Here is an 18,970-nt window from a genome sequence, read left to right as displayed (position 1 = left end):
CCCTTTTGGAGATAGTGGTGTTTTTTTTTGTGGTCCATAGGCTTCCATGTTAAAAGAGGTATTTTCACAAGCCACAAACTACCGTTTTGTAAAGGTAAGGTTTATTCTACTTATTTGAGTTGTTATACCATTGTGTTTTCTTCATATTATTATCGGTCTTTGACATTTTAACATTAGGAAATGTACTTAGATTCTCCAGAGAAAAAAAGTGTAAATGCCTAATGTTAAATGACACCACTATCTACCGGAAGTGGGCGTGGAAAGGGGGCTGTGAGATAGGCCTATTCAGTGAACCCTCAGGATAGAATTGTTTCATTATGGGATTAAGGTAATAACTTTCTATCAATTTGCAGTGAGCCCTGGTAAATGGTGCATTTATATAGCGCCTTTATCCAAGGCACTTTACAGAGATTGGGCATTACATTCACACACACATTCACACACCGATGCCGGAGGAAACCATGCAAGGCACCAAACTGCACATTGGGAGCAATTAGGGATTCAGAGTCTTGTTGGACACTCTGGGGGAGCCCGGGTTTGAACTGGAAACCTTGCGGTTCCCATGCGGTCACCCTATCCCTGAGCCACTGCCGCCCCTCTAAGATGACAAGTGGACCCAAAGGCCCTTTTTGAAACCGCCTTCTCGCCACTCAACCTACACACTTGCACTCGGAGTTACCGTGTGGGTGTCTCCGGGGAGTCCCCGGAGCGCGCCCAGGGGGGAGGCCCGGTTCAGCGAGCCTTCCCGCGTCCGAAACGGTTGAGAAATGACAGAGTCACCGTGTTGCAGCTTTCGGCTGGACGGACGGACACAGGGGACACGTATAGGGACACACATAGCTGCGTAATGGAGCGGAGGCACCGCTCAAAAACAGCCTATCTACAAGCTGAGCTGGTAGATCGTCTATTTTTGTAACTTTTGAAATGCCCCAAAAATTATTGCCAGGTTGAAAGTGATTAAACAAACACACAGATGTTTGGTGTTTTACAGCAAACCACACAGCATGTGTTTGGCCTTCTCTTCACCAAGTTGCCAAATTACTCAGCACTGTTCGTTAACGGACAACAGCTGTTATTTTCACAGCCGCTAAGGAGTCCCTGCAACACACACACACACACACACACACACACACACACACACACACACACACACACACACACACACACACACACACACACACACACACACACACACACACACACACACACACACACACACACACACACACACACACACACACACACACACACAGGACAGATAGTGTGGACACTGCAGGCTACAGAGCCGTAGCAGAAGGGCAGGATCGAGGGTGCGACACCGCTGCTGACTCATGTTAATCAATTAGCAGACAACAGTGTGCTGCAGGCCACTGGTGAGCAGACAGACAGACAGACAGACAGACAGACAGACAGACAGACAGACAGACAGGTCTAGCGAAACAACAACTTGCAGTGGTCCCAAAATCCAACATCACAGTACTAGCTGCCAGATCGTGTGTGTGTGTGTGTGCGTGCGTGCGTGCGTGCGTGCGTGCGTGCGTGCGTGCGTGTTTTACACAGAGCCTGCTGATCCAAATTGTCAGGGTCAGGTCCACCCAGGCACGGCTAACCTCCACCCCAACATCTGCCGGGGTTGGCCGGTCAGCGCAGGGATAGCTCATCATGCTGCTGTTAATGGCCTGCTAACTACTGCCAGCACAGCAGCTTTTTGCCTGCACTCCAGGGCTTCTCATTCTCATTACACACACCAACTCCAACCACCATTTGAATGGCACAGAACACAACACAGGATGAGCGGCACAGTTGACAACTGAAATGGCTTTAAGAATTTGTACTCCTAAGGGGGCGCACAAATCCGGCGTTAAATTACCGCTGAACACTTACATATCCTGTGAGAGCTGGCTGCAACAAGAGATAGACTTGTCGAGGGAATGAAGTTTTTAATTTAACTTTGCTTAGCTTCACTTTTTACACTTTCACATTGTTGTGCCTCTATGTCTGTCCCCTCAAAGGTGGACCAATCACAGCTTATGCTGCTTACGTTTCACCGATTTGCGTATTTTTTTGTCAAGCTGGCGGATACACCAGCAGCAGCTCATTGGGACATTAACTTTATTTTTGGAATAACAGAAGATTTAGAGTTGAGTATTAAATATTTTTTGTTAATGAACTAGACTTACCTATATATACTGTACATTGCGTAGATATCTGGAACATTAGCAGGTGCGCTTCCTCAGGATGCTCTCCGAAGCAGTGGGTGCTCAGCCACAGGAATGACTATCAAAGGACTATCAAAGAAAAGAACCACACCAAGGTGGAAAAACATGGAATAACGTGTTCTTTCCACGAGCTACCGTACGTCCTACCGGGGACCCCCCCCCGATAAGAAGCGGCCTGCTCACTCCTCATGCATGGAAGGAAAGCATGGCAGTACTAGTGCCCATGAGGATTACAGCTTAGGCAATTTGCACCGGGTGAAAATTGTGGGATAAACATTTTAGAAAAAAATAAAAACTAAAATAAAAGACCGCTAGCTCCAAAATAAGTGTGACTCAGTTATGCATTCTCTTCAAATGTTACATGTGATCATACCCACCTGTGTTGGGCCGGGGGAAGCTATCCTTACAATCAATCAATCAATCAATGAATGAATGAATCAATCAATCAATCAATCAATCAATCAATCAATCCACAATATTATACTATTGTGTAGATATCCACAGACATACAGTATCTACTCATGATCCCCTCTGTTCTGCAATATGTAATATCCTGTCCCCATTCTCTCTCTCCGTTTGCCCCTTTCTTCCCATGCGTGCAGGAGACTACGTAGTGCTGACGGTGTTCTTCGACCTGAGCAGAAGGATGGGCTACTTCACCATCCAGACCTATATCCCCTGCACCCTCATCGTGGTTCTCTCCTGGGTATCATTCTGGATCAACAAAGACGCTGTGCCTGCCAGGACATCATTAGGTACGTTCATAAGAGTCTCATCAAGGTGTTGTATGGAGAATATAGGTTGCTACCTTCAGGAAGGAGATATGGTGTACCAGCATACACAATAAGGTCAGACTAAAGAGGTCCTTTGTCCACCAGTCGACCCTGAGGCTTAATCAGGAGTCGTTGTAGCCACAGGATGATCTAGGCAGTAGATATTGCTCTTGCCTTCATGTCTTTATGTATGTAAATTGTCTTGTTCTTTGTGTTATGTCAAATGTGTGTATATGTGTTCTGCATACTTGGCTGCTGTGTCGCAAGACAAATTTCAATGTGAACTGACAATAAAGTACTATATCATATATCATATCAAGGTGATGATGGTGGCAGGTGGGTCATACTCCCATTTCCTGTTAAAGCTGCACCAGGTAACTTTCATGTACTACCGGGCCGGGATTCGAGCACGGGTCCCCCCTTGTGAGTGCTTTTTTTTGTTGTTGTTGGGGTTTTTTTTTACCACTGAGCCAATAGAGCACACCTGCTCGCTCAGAGGAGACACTGCTTTTTGACGGTACCACTTGTCAACTAGCAGTGGTCCCACTAGACCACATGATCTAAATTTATGTCAATAGAAGAGCACCAAATACAACCATTCCGGTTGTGTTAGATAATTTTACCATGCAGATACATAGTGTAGCTTTAATTTAACTCAGAAGAGGGACTTGTACACTCTTCAAAGTTAAATTAACACAAAGGCTTTTGTTTACTTTAATAAGGGCACGAGTGACTGAAAATGCAGCAAGAAAAAGTATTCCAGAAAAGAGAACAAACTATTGAATATAAATAGTTCATAATATTTTGGAATTTGGGCAATTGCGGTTGTTCTTTCAGTATAAATATGTAAATAGTTGCAAATATGTATTCTCAGAAGTCGTGTGTTGTTTCTGAACTAGTCCAAACTTAATTTGGTAGCATACTTTATGTATACACAGCGGAAAACTGCTTAGTTTACAAAATTACAATGCGAGAGGCATGAATGCTGTCTCCTTTTTTTAATCCCTTTGCTTTGTGTAATTGCTCAGTGAGCCTGTGAGAGAAAAAAAACGTCTATGCTTGGATTCATTTTCATAATCAGTCAACCTAGCCCAAACACACATATGCTGCAGTCATACCAATGAAGTTCATTAGCAGTCAGTCCTGTCCTTAATTACTCTCCACCCCTTGCTCTCTAAATTCATTAAAGCTGCACATCTGCAATCCATAACTTTTATGACGCAGGATTCAATTTAAAACAGAAAGGTTCGCAAATCGGGTTGCCAACCACCATCCCTTGAAATAAGAAATTGTCCCTCATTTGCAAACTAAAACACGTGTCCCTTATTAAAGTGATATTTTTTGGGGGGGCACAGTGGCACAGTTGGTAGTGCTGTCGCCTCACAGCTAGAAGGTCCTGGGTTCGATTCCCGCTCGGGACGCCGTGGGTGCTGGTGGCGTGTCTCCTCCTCCGTGTCATCGGTGCCCATACCCGAGGCGGGGCTGGCGAAAGGGCCTCTCTGTGTGGAGTTTGCATGTTCTCCCCATGTCCCCTAGGGTAGGTACCCTCACAAAAAACATGCAGTAATCCTGGTCTCTAAACTGCCTCCCCCTGGCCAGCCGGGGCGCCTGATGGAGGGGAAAGGAACTGGTTGGAATAACGTGTTCCTTCCACGCGCTACGTCCAACCAGGGAAACTCCCCCCTGTCAGGTGCAAAGGAGCAACTTGGACACTCACGCATGAAGGAAGCATGAGTTCAAGTCCGTTGCTCTCCCCATGTCCCCCATATATGGGGACTAGTGATATTATTTATGTTTTTAGTTCATGAGTTAATACATTATACTTTGAAATGAAAAACACCTTAAATATTTAATTTATTCACAAGTCGATGATGTAATTTGTCTATGAGTGGTCCAGCCCTATATGGACTGTATGGAATGTATGTGTTAATTAAAAAAACAATGTAATACTTCCTATATTCCTAAGTTAATATGAGTTAATATGAGCAATAAAAAAAATCAATGTAAGGTTAATATGAGCATCAAAGCAATATTTTAAATACTTTGTATTAACACATTTCAGCACAATCCAATGGGCTGGACCACACATGCACAAATTACATCATAAAGTTGCGACGGGAGTTGTCCCTATTGAGTGAAAGATTAACTAATTCTAAAACAATAAAATATTTAAGGTATTTTTAATTAAAAAATGTAGTTATACAGTAGAGGGCAAGTATGACGTATTGAGGCATACAAGGTTTATTAGCCAGGGATCCTTTTAAGAAAAGTATGCTAAGAAACTGCATAGACCAGATCGTTTTCACTCCTTCATAGATCCTGTAAGGGTCTCCTCGCCCTGCCCCAGCTCCTCAGAGACCAGGGGCATCTGCTCAGGAATCTAGTCCATCTTGATTAGAAGGGCCTATCCCGGCACATATGTTTTTATGCATGTCTTAATCCATTGAGACCTGGAACGCATCCATGTCACGTTAGCGTTTAACCACATTAACCATTAACCCCTTTTGGTGTTTTAAACATTATGTTATAATTTAGCTATTGAAAAATAGCAGATCTACAAGCTCATAGCGCGCCACCGAGTGGCGCGCTATGAACTTGTAGGTCTGCTATTTTTGAAAAATCGTTAAAATGTGCCTCAAATCTTTCCGAAAATTGTCATGATTTAGAAAACATTTATTTTTTAATTTCGACGTCAGGCCTGAATGGGTTAATGAGGCATTAATTATGCAATGCAGAGGGGGAAGAGATGCAAAGATGCCGCCTCAGCGTAATAATAATAATGCAGGTGGCGGCTCCTCCACCGAAGGCAAGAAAACACACACACAGAAAAAAGTTGAGAGCGGACAGGCAAGAATTTCGAGGAAGATTCATCAGCTTTTGAACTTGCCCTTGGTTTATCCCGAGTGTAGGGCATCATCCTCAGAGGATGTAAAGAGTGGAGATCATACGCGGTGCCGTTGCATATTCCTTTGTCAGCTGCTGCCCCCCACAAGCACCCCACCACCTCCCCTGAAGGCTCTAAACCCTGACCTCCTGTCTTCGCCGTGTGATCATTAGTGGCTGAATGTTAAAGCGATCCATGGGCTCTGAAATCCCAACCACATCGTTGCGTTTATATTGGGCAGGAGGCTTTGTGCAGCCTTATACCGCAATCATTCCTTTCGTTATTAGTTACTCTAAAAATAGGCTGCTTTGTTTTCGTCTCTGTTGCAGGCTGGATTATTACACGTTTCGCTGCCGCTCTTCACATGAATCCGCATAAACACGACTGCGTTGTTAATTGCCCAGTGGATATTGGCTCAGAGTCAAAATGTCTTAATTTCCCCCCTGCAAAGATAACAGGAGAGGTGAATGCAAGCTTGTGGGTTTTGGGGAGGGGGGGGGGGGATTAATGGCGATGACATAGTTCGTAATCCTTCAATGCCATCCGGCAAAATATCAAAATGGCTCAGAACACTGCAATATTAAACTTGAACCCACAACCATGTCCCTCGTTCCACGTGAGAAACAGACACAAATCACAGACTGCAGAAAACTCCCCCCCTGTGGCCTATTAGGCTAGCGGGCTGGGTGGTTGATGTGTTGAGTGGTGGTCTGCGTGCTTAGGGTTTTGTGTGTGTGTGTGTGTGTGTGTGTGTGTGTGTGTGTGTGTGTGTGTGTGTGTGTGTGTGTGTGTGTGTGTGTGTGTGTGTGTGTGTGTGTGTGTGTGTGTGTGTGTGTGTGTGTGTGTGTGTGCGTGCGTGCGTGCGTGCGTGCGTGCGTGCGTGCGTGCGTGCGTGCGTTGGGGGGGGGGGGGGGGGGGGAGAGCACTTCTACTGTCAGCAGTAATCTTGTTCTTGTTAAACTGGGGTCAGCGTCGTGTGCCCCTAACCCCCCACCTCCATCCACATCATCAGAGAGAGAGAGAGAGAGAGAGAGAGAGAGAGAGAGAGAGAGAGAGAGAGAGAGAGAGAGAGAGCACCAGATGGTGCATACAGCCAGTGTCGGCAGATCGTGAAACTACGGTATATGGATCAAGAGCTCAGCCAAACAGTGGGTCACCGTCGCTGATGGCTATATGGTTTAAGTGGCACACTGTCTGACTACCAAGTGTCTGCAATTATACAGCAGGACTTCTGCGCTGCCTTTCCTGCAGCATCGCAGGCGTGCCTTAAAGGCGTTAAAGCACACCCTATTGTGTAATATTGTAATATTAAATGGCATGTGGGCCTATTCACTGTGCTTTGTAATTAGGGATGGGTAATTAGGGTGAAATTGTAATTGTAATTAGGATGTTAGTGATTCCGATTCCGGTTCTGATTCTGCTCGCCGATTCCGGTTCTTATCGATTCCCTGTTACGGTTCCATGAAGTTAAAACATACCGGTAAATAAAATAGTTTAGATAACAAAAATATCTGAATTATTTAAGCGTTAAATGAGAAACTTTGTCATGAAAATAAGCTACTGGTGTTTATCTTAGCCAAATACAATTGTCCCTATAAATAATTTGACATCAATAATTGTTAACTTTAAGAAATATTATGAATAGTACATAATAGTATAATATCATATTTTGATTCCATGCCAAAACAATTGAAAATAGAAGTTAAAGCTTGTTGTATTTATGAGATTAATTGATTAGGGCATTTATATGAGTAGGCTACCCGATACCCAGAAACCTTCGGTTCGTAAGATTTATTTCTGGGCTGAAAATATCTCCGAATAAGAGTGACCGAATGTCGTTAATCGTTTGTGTTCGTCGTCATCTTATGTCAGTGTGACCTTTTATGGACACTATTGTTTGTTACTAAGTCAGCTCTGTAAAAATAACCTCATTGACATAAACTTTAAAAAAAAAATATATATAAACAACCTAGATGAAAATGACTATTTATTTGACCAACATGGTCGTTTCAAGACACAGACGAAGACCAGAGCCAAAATATTGTTAAAGTAATTATAACCTTCACAAAAGGGCCAGTTTGTGTAGAGTTTATTTGTATTTAGTGTTCCTCTACCCGTGCCTCATGGATAAACAAGGTGTGCTCTTTCTTCCATTACCTAATCATAACCAATACACCTTCATCATAAAGTAAGCACAGCTAGAACAGATCCAGTCAAGTATTGACGAAAGCAGATGTAATGTCATGTGATGTAATGTATGTGTGTGCTTCTGATTCAGATACCTTTATTTGCCATTTTGTATACACACATAGGAATTTGCTTTGACATTAACATGAGTGCATTCAATAATTTTTTCACAAATACCAACAGACACAAGACAACACTGTGCAGGGAAATAAATATAAAGTGTAGGGTTATAGTTCATAGTGCATCAATGTTGCCGGTGTTTAAAGTGCCGGTGTCACTAGGAGGCAGGGGTGGAAGGGAAGCCAGAGTCATTAGTCCTCTAGTTATCACTAGTTGTTTTTTGTTTGGTTTAAGCAGTCAAATACACTCTATCAAAACAGTTTTGTAAGAGAATGACCCACATTCATTACGCAAGGCGAGCCTTTCGCTTGTTGGTCTCTTTCACAGACATCTTCGCAAAATGTATACCTTGGTGAATCCAGTAGCCTACATTAAAGGCACAGCAATCAGTGGCATCTGTCTGTTTGAATTACAGCAACTGGCATATGTCACCCTTTGCTATAACCCCATCAGAGAAGTCATTTCTGCAAATACATTTTGATTTCAGCTCCTTTGATCCTAAGATCCAAAGCTCTACGGTGACATCTTTTTCCAAGGATAACAGGATTTATGTTTGTAGTTAAACAAACACATCTTTTAAAGTGCAACTTATTTCCCATAAATGTTGGGACAACTCTGATTATACAACCCTTTATTATCTGTGTCCTCTATGTCAGTTCATAGCAGTTTCATAATACATAATATCTAGGCATCTTGACAACATCAAATCTACATAATCCATGGTCTTCTTGGCTTTAATTTTCATAAGACAATGCTGTTCTTGTTTGCGTTGTCTTCTGATACCACACAAAGGACACAGCACAATTCTCTACAGAGATACATGAACACTCAGGATTTTGTGGTGTATAGTATAGCCTATAGAGCGTTGCAGTCCCGCCCCCTACCCTGGACCAGGAAATGATTCTCCGTTCATTTTCCCCATAGACATTTCAGAAAGTATTTATTTAAAGACGTTTACGCCGCGGACAAAGCCAACTCGAGTCGTGACAAATCATGACAACAAACACAATTTTTTGGGCCGAACAAATAATTAGAAAGAAGAAAAAAACGGCAGGTTACAACACTTTTTTTGTTGTTTTTCTTCTTTGTAATTATTTGTTTGGTCCAAAATATTGTTTGTGTTGTCATGAGTTGTCATGACTCGAGTTGGCTTTGTCCGCGGCGTAACCGTCTTTAAATAAATACTTGAGAAATGTCTATGGGAAAAATGCATTGGGATTAATTTCCTGGTCCATGGTAGGGGGCGGGACTGCGACGCTCTATACCAGAGGTCTGCAATTCTGAACGTAGGCAAAAGGAATCACCCTCACGAGTCTGTATGGTTCCACTTGAATACTCTGAGTTATGGGGGTCCTTGAAATTAACCCATTTTGGGCGGGAACCCCTTTTGGTGTTAGCATTATGTTGTGCTTTAGCTATTGAAAAATAGCAGATCTACAAGCTCATAGCGCGCCACCGAGTGGCGCGCTATGAGCTTGTAGGTCTGCTATTTTTGAAAAATCGTGAAAATGTGCCTCAAATCTTTTGAGCACCACTGATACAGAAACATGAGGACATTTTTTAAATGTCTACGTCAGGCCTACAGTAAATGGGTTAAAAACGTTTGGGAATCACTGTTGTACACGTACAGTATGTTTGTTCTGTTGTACACGTACAGTATGTTTGTTCTGTTGTACACGTACCGTATGTTTGTTCTGTTGTACACGTACCGTATGTTTGTTCTGTTGGTACACGTACCGTATGTTTGTTCTGTTGTACAGTACCGTATGTTTGTTCTGTTGTACACGTACCGTATGTTTGTTCTGTTGTACACGTACCGTATGTTTGTTCTGTTGTACACGTACCGTATGTTTGTTCTGTTGTACACGTACCGTATGTTTGAATCACTGGTGTACACATACCGTATGTTTGTTCTGTTGTACACGTACCGTATGTTTGTTCTGTTGTACACGTACCGTATGTTTGTTCTGTTGTACACGTACCGTATGTTTGTTCTGTTGTACACGTACCGTATGTTTGTTCTGTTGTACACGTACCGTATGTTTGTTCTGTTGTACACGTACCGTATGTTTGTTCTGTTGTACACGTACCGTATGTTTGTTCTGTTGTACACGTACCGTATGTTTGTTCTGTTGTACACGTACCGTATGTTTGTTCTGTTGTACACGTACCGGTTGTTTGGAAACAAAGGAATAGCCAGCACACAATAAATGTTCTTTTCACATGGTTTATTACCTCTGACGAACAACCAATGGACTGAGGAAGGCCCATCCGTCCGTTGGTACTTGGTTGTTCGTCAGAGGTAATATACCATGTGAAAAAGGACATTTACTGTGTGCTGGCTATTCCTTTGTTTCCATTTGTACCTTTGAGCCTTGCACCTATAAGAATACTCTTCTAATTTGGAGTGTTGCGGGTTGTCTGCTTCTGCAGTTTCTCTTCCTCTCACTGACTGATATGCTCCCATTGCCAGGAATCACCACTGTGCTGACCATGACCACGTTGAGTACCATCGCCAGGAAGTCTCTCCCCAAAGTGTCCTATGTGACTGCCATGGACCTGTTTGTCTCCGTGTGCTTCATCTTCGTCTTCGCCGCGCTGATAGAGTACGGCACGCTACACTACTTCGTCAGCAACAGGAAGCCCAGCGCTAAAAAAGACAAGAAGAAGAAAAATCCGGTGAGCATCTTTCCAAAACACAAAACACAAGCAAGGGTGACCGTTAGTTATTTTTTCTTTTATTATTTTTTACCGTGAAAGTTCTTCACGCAAGCTACACAGGAGAGTGTCGATTTCAGGTATTGTGTTCAGCAGAAAGTAAGAAACTGCTTGGTGAAGTTCAAGGCATTATTTCGATGTTAAGTATGACTTTATAGTTTCTAAAACTGGATATGAATGTGGTTTCCTTGAGGCGAATCAACCCCTCCAAGGGCCCTGGCGCTACACCAAATCAAAAGGCCCCATGCACGAGTGCAAAGTGATTTGCGTGTGCATAACACAATCAAGAACGACACTTTTCACGTTTGCGTGCCCAGTGAATGAACACGTGTGCGTTCAGTGGCAGTGCACCGCCAGCACTATCCCCATGCAATGCTCCCATAGAGTTATAAGGCTGTTCCCCGACGCTGGATCTGCTACTTTTGAGTCTCCTCCCACCGAGTGGTTAAGAAACTGTTGGACGACCAAAAACACTAGCTGGGCCTGCTTGAGGGGATTCCAGGGGGTCCCCACTGAGTTAAATGATTCATATACTGTAGTTTGAAACCAAATGTAAGTTATGTAACCAGTGTACATACGGAAGTAGACCTTTCCATTTGATTCCATCCATCTGTACACTCTCAGAGTTAAATTAACGGTGATTATTTGACAGTGTAGATCGTGGTCCTAGATATTTAAATAATTTTATCAAATGGGGGTCTGTGGCACACCAAACTGGGGGGGTTCCTGAACGTTAAAAGGGTTGAGAATCACCATGCAAAGAGTGTTGTCAAGGTCCTACAGTATACTGTAGGTGAAGGGTCAAAGAGTTTAGCCCTTACTTATTATTTATAGATCTCCTCCTTTCCCATGCACCCAATCACCCCTAGTGTATTATAGAGCACATCAGGATAAGCCTTCGGGACATCTCTTACCCTGTGCTGCTGTTTCCCTAAGGGAGCATCTCCCCAGAGGCCACGACCTCATGTCACGCACAGGGGTAGTGGTGCTGGAGGATCAGTCAACCTGTCCTTAATCTATGCAACACATCTGTCACAGCACATCACACATCTGTAATCTAGTCCCATACCATAACAGGAGTGAGTCTCTCATACTGCAGGAGCCTCGGATCTCGCACAGCACAGTAGCTTCCTCTATAAGCAGTGGATCAGGGCCCACTTTAAAATTCCCAAAGTTTCATGGCCCCAACATGCAAAGGCCCACCCATTTGATCGGGGTGTGTGGGCCACGTGTATTTTCAGAGCGTGATTATTGTATTGATCTTTTTATAGGTAAATGAAAGGTTAATGAAAATGTTTTTTATATTACAAAACCTTAGTGTTTTTCTAATTATGTCGGCTTACTTTTGTTGACGGCCCACCAGTGGGCCCCAGGTTGAGAATCGCTGGCATAGTGGCTTCCACTAGAGCTTCTCAAACCTTGTTTTTTGGCCCAATGTTTTCCAAGTGAATTATTGCGCGGACCCCCTGGCTATGCGTCACAGACCCCACTTTGAGAACTGTGGTGCTAGTCTACAGTATACTGTTATTGAGGCAGAAGTCTGATTATAGGTGGTCCCTCTGACTATCTGTCTCTATGTTCTCATCTCTCCTGTCATTCTTCACATAGTTATCCTCTCATAACAGATCGTCCACATAAAATGGCGTTCCACGTAGCTCCATATTTGCCTCGCCATTGACTACCAGTATAACGTTTCAAAAAGTTAAATATTACAGTTAATTTTATGTATAAAACATTTGAACAATAAATGGCAATCTCCGCACACTCAAAGAAGGTCTATGACCGAAAGCTTGCTATAAAAAAAAAGTCTATGGCCAGTGTTATTTTTTTATTTTTTTGTATACTGTAAACAGTTACCGTAAATTAAAAGTTGTATGGAAGCCCATGAAGCCAAACATTTAAAAGTCTGAAATAACTTTCTATGTGAAAGCATGAAGGAGGAGAAAGAGTAGTTTGGGGGAGAATAAATAAATAACAAACATGAAACAACACGAGCATGACTGTGACTGCACTAACTAACATTTTGTCAATCCAGTCAGAGCAGAAACATTAATTTAACATCGAGGCGAACTGGAGCGCTCTACTTTCCATCGCTGTAACTAAGGTTCTGCCGCGGTCTCTAAAGCAACTGGATGAATGAATGAATAATGAACGGGAAGGTGGAATTCCAGTTTACCATCTCAGAGGGGATGTTCTGGCTCGGCTTGCCAAGGGTGTGCGTATGTGTTTTGATCTTTATGAAAAGTTGTAAAATATATATGCTCTAAAAAGAAAAGGAGATTGCAGACATTAAATATAAAGCAGAAGAACAAAAACTACTTTTGATTTCCTTTAAGCTGTGTTCCGTATAAGTGTCTTCTCTTAGATTTCTCTTCTAGAGATACTAACAGTGTCCACTATTTCAGAGCTGTTATGTTTTGTTTTGGGTTAATTTCTCTCCCAAAATACTGTAATATGCACAGCCACCAGTATTTTATCTTTAATCACTCTGAAAATGTATGCACTAGATCTGATAACACACATATCTGAGCTCCAGGGCTTACTGTCTGATCAATGAGATGCAAACAATCTTTTGATGTGTACCACATGAGACAGGCAGCTAATAAAGAACATTGAAATAAACGAATAAAAATAAACTAAATATGTGAAACATTCTCCAATGGCTTAGATACGATTACTTATGCATAACTCAGTTTAAAGTGCCAACGTTACCACATTGTACCAATGTACCACAATACTCATAAACCATGTACTGCAGGCACTATTTAACCATTGTATTATGCTCTCTCTTTAATTCATCTCTCTTGTGTCAGTCATACATTATTATTTTGTTATAATTTATTTACTTATCCTTATTTCAAAATTAGCCATTCTACAAGCTCACGACATGTTGCAATGCTTGTATATTGGATATTTTTGAAAACTTTAAATAGGGCTTATGTGGCACCGCCACCTGTGATACTGTATGTTGTAGCCTACGATGCATATCCCCCCTTGTCTATTGTGTAATAAGTATGTCTCTTTTATAGTACACCGCCAAAACCTGAGTGTTATTCTAACTCCGAGCATGTTAAAATGAACCCCAGGTCCATTTTAACACTCAGGATTTTGCTGTGTACTGTAACCTACTGTACATGTCTCTCTTCTGTATGTGTTTGTTTGATTATCTCTGTTTAGCTGTTTAGCTGTCTGTTTACTTCAGTACTCTCTTTTTAAAAAATCCACATGTTCTTTGTTTCCTGTCCGGACAAAAGCTCCTCCGACTCTTTTCGTCAAAGGTATACTGCCTGTGTCTGAGTTTACCCCATACTGACTGCATGTGTTTGCTGCATTATGGCTCCTTGGGGCCCCTAGCACTTCACTGCTTTGACCAGTACTGCCTCTCCTTAAAGCGTATCCTGTCTCTGACTACCTGTATTGTCAATGTACTCCCACTTGAGTTCCTGGGTAGCACAATCAAAGAAATAACACCAAACCTGGGCTCCATGCACAGTGCGGAGGCAGCCAGCTAGCCAGACGCATACTCTACTTAATGTGGTTTGTTTGGAATCTCAAATAACCATCAGACACACGTACAGTGTGTACATGAGAAAACTATTGTATCAGCCCTAGGGGCCTGTATGACAGCATTCTGGCTCCCTCTGTCCTGTCCTGTGTCAAGCCTGATTTATGCTCTGTCGCACGTGATGGTGTCGCATGCCGAGAATAGAAGATCTACAAGCTCACAACGCGTCGGATGCCTGACGTGCTGTGAGCTTGTAGGACTGATATTCTCGGCGTATGATACTGTCGCGAAGTATGAATCAGGCTTTACTCTTCGCTCAATTGTAACTATGGCAAGCTAGTTTCTTCTTCTTCTTCTTCTTCTTCTTCTTCTTCTTCTGATTCTTCTTCTTCTTCTTCTTCTTCTTCTTCCTCCATCTCCTGCCAGTAAATCTATAACCGTGTTTGTTGGGCTTCTAAACCCTGACGCTTCCTACAGAGTCAGCAGAGCCTTAACAGACTGAAATAGACAACCCCGACACTGTGTTAAGTCTAATTAGAGCTTGGGTCCGTTCAGTGGATTAACGCAACGTAATCTCTAAATACCCAGAAAATGCACACCAGGTGGGTGGGCGCCAGCGAGGAGCTAAATTTAACGCAATGCAAGTAGAGAGGAAATAACCTCTAGTATTTTACCAAAGATATATATATATATATTATTATTTTTATCACACGGTTTTGCAACCAATTTTTGTCAATCATAAAATCATTTTAATAGTCTTTAGAATGATTCACAAATCACCTATTTCAGCAGGTAACTTTTGTGAAAGGCGAATTTGTTGCTAAACTTACATATATTAGGCAAGTATTCTGAAGGCTGAGCCATATACTCCGTGGCAAACAATAAACAAACGCATTAGATACACCATTTATTTTATCTAGTTATTTATTTTCATTGTCACGAATCATTGACACTTTTAGCAGCTAGAAGTCCAGTTTTTGCAGAGCAGAGCGACACAGACATGCAACTAAGCATAAACTGCATGCTTGATTTGGGTCATCCATGAGGTTGTCTACCTTCAGCCAGTTAAAGTTGCAGATGGCACTGTGCTGTATTGTATTTTTCTTTGCTAACCCCTGTGGCCCCGGGGCCTTCATGGCCCCACCACTGCCGTACGACGGGATGCCGTCTGTGCTCCTTCCTTCTGCTTGAGCTTCCACCACGCTTCCTTCCAATCCCCTTTGAGAACTGACTCACATAACCTGCTGTGCTAATCATTCCATCATTGCCGAACTACAGGCTATCTGTTAATTCAGGAAAAAGGGAGGGGGGGGTTTGTCGAAACAAACATACTTTTGTCCATGGTTATGTATCGTTTTCAAGGGGATGACAGCCACCCTTGTGTACACTAGTGCTGGGCAAAATGTGAAGCCGCCAGTAATGGCAGTCCATGTGGATACTACTCTACCACATAATGCTTAACAACATTTCGCTATTTGTGAGTGAGTGACAAGTAAACCCCTCTTGTCCATTGTAAATATACCGGTATCTAACAATAAATGTCAGTCAGCATGAAGCATGTTTTACGGTGCCCAATGTAAATACACCTGGTAGACTATAATGATGTTACAGTTGTGCGGTTATTTTATGTAGGCTATACTTATACTTATACTACATTTCAAAAGCAAGACACGAAAAAGCTTTTAAGTGACAGCAAATAGCAGTTCTGTGAAATGTGCAGTGGCGATAAATTTGTGGCGGTTGGCCTTTGACGTCTGCAAGCTCACAATGTACTGTATTTTTTAACGTTGAGGTCAACGCCAGAGTTTATCTGCAAGGTCAGGGAAACTTCGGCTGCCAAGAGGAGGGATTGAGCAGTTAATCTTCCAAAGAACCAGAATTCCAATTTGCGCAAAGGTGGCATGGCATTTTGAGATAAATCGTGATGAAAACTCACTATTTGAATACTAATTGTCTCCCTTTCAAGTGACAGGGCAAAGACGTGCTGATGTCACTGTCCTATTTTGGGAGTCTTTCATAAATGAAGGCCTGCATGTGTGCCCTCCAGCAGTGAGCGCAGCTTGAAATGGAGTTTATTTCAACACATTAAAGTGGCAGGAGGAAGAGTGGGCTGGAAAGATGCGATATACATCTTCCAACAAAACACTCCGTATCTCTCAGCTTAGATCCCTGATGCATCATAAGCCAAGTGTCCTGCATTTCTTCCAGTGAAGCTCCCCCAATGTCATCCACACAGAAACTAATTTATGTAATTTCAGTGAGTCATTACACACCAACAAGACTTGATGCTTTCATTTGCCAATTTTATTTCACAGTACTGTATGTTGATTTCTTTTGTACAGCGACAGTATAGCGTCAATACCATTAAAAGTGGAATGGAATTGCCCAGCACTAGCATCATCAATCTGAAAAATAATGATATGAAAAAGGAAACCTCAGCAAGCCAGCTCTATCCCAGAGTTTACCCAAAGGTGTAATTTGCATCATGAGTTCCACAGGGACTGACCCATTGTCAGCTAATGTATAGGCCTAAACACCCCTAATTACAACCACAGGTGCTAGATATGGGCCCATTTGTATTACCATGGCATTTCCTTCAAAAGGATCCGCTGGCAAGTTGAAGGTGCACATTACATTTTGCTGACTACTGACATAAAACGAATGAGGTCCCTTGGTGTTGTGTTGCACAATGCTGTTAAATTGGAGTGCTTGCGGTGACTCTGGCGGCTAACTGCGTAATTCTTTGTCCTGTTCAAAAGCAGACACCCACGGTGGACATTCGTCCACGTTCGGCCACTGCCATCCAGATGAACAACGCCTCACACATGCAGGAGAGGGACGAGGAGTACGGCTACGAGTGTCTGGACGGAAAGGACTGCACCAGCTTCTTCTGCTGCTTCGAGGACTGCCGCTCTGGAGCGTGGCGGCACGGCAGGTTGCACATTCGCGTCGCAAAGATAGACTCGTACGCGCGCATCGGCTTCCCCACTGCATTTGGCCTCTTCAACCTTGTCTACTGGGTCTCATATCTCTATCTCTAAGGTTCTGTTGTGTAGCCAGCCTTATCATACAGTTCATCACATTACACCCATCCATCCTCTGCTCCAGCGGGGGGAAAAAAAAAACATTTTCAAGGAGGACACCAACTGAAATCCACAACGTTTTGATTTGACATTCTCTCTTCTTTTTTTTCCTGGATGATGAAATTTGTATTCATGACTTTTACTCTCTCTCCAGTATTAGTTATGTGTTTACAATAACAACAATGCAAAAGTTGTAGCATTATAACTAACTGGCATGAAGGCGTCTGATGATGTTTAGTGAAACAATGATTGTGCTAAGGGATAGCCAAACTCTAAGTTCCATTATTTTTGCATGCCTACAGTAGGCTTTAACAGATTCCCTGCTGTTACACAAGGATGCTTTCCTTTCAAACGTACTTCTCTCTTCTCTCAGTTCTCTGGGCGCAGCATTGATTGCTTTGTAGGATATCTATGAACAGTGAAGGTCTACAAGCAATGATCGCATTCTCCCTCTCCTGAGATGACACTAACCTACTGATATTACAATTGGTCATCTGTACAGCATTTTCTGAGCGGTGTTACAGTAGGTTACGACCTCAACCCGTACAGCATTACTACAATTTTATTTAAATCCATCTAACGTACAAAAAAAGCTAAATCTGAAGCACTTTAATAGAGCAATGTTGGACAGTGAGTGTGATTTTTGAGATTCACTTTGATAAAATGTATTCTGCTATCTGGTACAAGTAAACATTCTTTTTTGTTTTCATGTGAGGTTTCACTGAGTTAGATGATGCTATTTATGATCAATGGTCAGCTGTACAGACCCTGTATATATTTTATTATTGCGTAGTGTTTTACATTTATTGCATGCACCTTTCAGGCCAAAAATAAATCAACACATTTTAAGGTCTTATATTGTTGGCTGGATGCTAAAAAACAAAACAAAAGAGCACTGTTGGTTATCATTCAGAATCTCATTATATTTTCTTGCAAGGAAAAGTGGGAAAAACAAAAAACATTGTTTTTATCTCTTTTTGTTTCTTTATTTCTCCAAATTGAGAATTATCTTAATCTCCAAGCAAGATCAGTTAAGAATTTTATTCTGCTATCAGAATAAAAGCCTAACCTTAGCTTATTGAATTTAGGCTGTAATGAACTCTCTGAAAAAGTCTCGTATTAAAATGACTTAAAAGTATATACATAATATGACACTGGTGGCTCGCATACTGGTTTTCTGAGCATACAGGGAAACGGCATAAAGACATTATGCTTAGCAACAAATAGAAGGATGCATATTGGGTTCCTACACAGTACAGTCCTCTGTTAATGTAACTTTGAGGATTTTCTGTGTACAAATAACATATCAATTTATTCAGTGTAAGTATTATCAATGAAAGTGTATTTTCAAAAGGCTGTATCTTCTCCCAAGTATATGACTTCAAGAATGCATTAGCATTACTATTCTAATGCAAATAATAAGTCAGGTAATCATTTGAGTATTTAAAGGAGCATTCAGTGATTTGGGTGATTTGGAAAAC

At 42.2% G+C, this 18,970-nt stretch overlaps 1 protein-coding gene across 5 annotated transcripts in view; it reads left to right on the top strand.

Annotated features, from left to right (window-relative positions):
- Nucleotides 1-17,447, top strand: part of gabrg2 (gamma-aminobutyric acid type A receptor subunit gamma2) — a gene marked incomplete at its 3' end in the record, with an annotated part of 68,861 nt that extends 51,414 nt beyond the window's left edge. The window contains exons 6-9 of one of the 5 annotated variants that reach the window (XM_079508473.1): nucleotides 2,825-2,974; nucleotides 10,657-10,862; nucleotides 14,156-14,179; nucleotides 17,169-17,447. In XM_079508473.1, the coding sequence (XP_079364599.1) occupies nucleotides 2,825-2,974; nucleotides 10,657-10,862; nucleotides 14,156-14,179; nucleotides 17,169-17,447 (659 nt within the window). Of the gene's footprint in view, nucleotides 1-2,821; nucleotides 2,975-10,656; nucleotides 10,863-14,155; nucleotides 14,180-17,165 lie in introns of all 5 variants that reach the window. The other 4 variants (XM_079508476.1, XM_079508475.1, XM_079508474.1 and 1 more) reach the window with 4 other exon arrangements.
- Nucleotides 17,448-18,970: the final 1,523 nt, after the last annotated feature.

This window comes from Electrona antarctica (genome assembly GCF_951216825.1).
Source record: "Electrona antarctica genome assembly, chromosome: 8".
NCBI lineage: Eukaryota > Metazoa > Chordata > Actinopteri > Myctophiformes > Myctophidae > Electrona > Electrona antarctica.
Note: the sequence above shows the minus strand (reverse complement) of the source record. Positions and strands in the feature narration are given on the sequence as shown.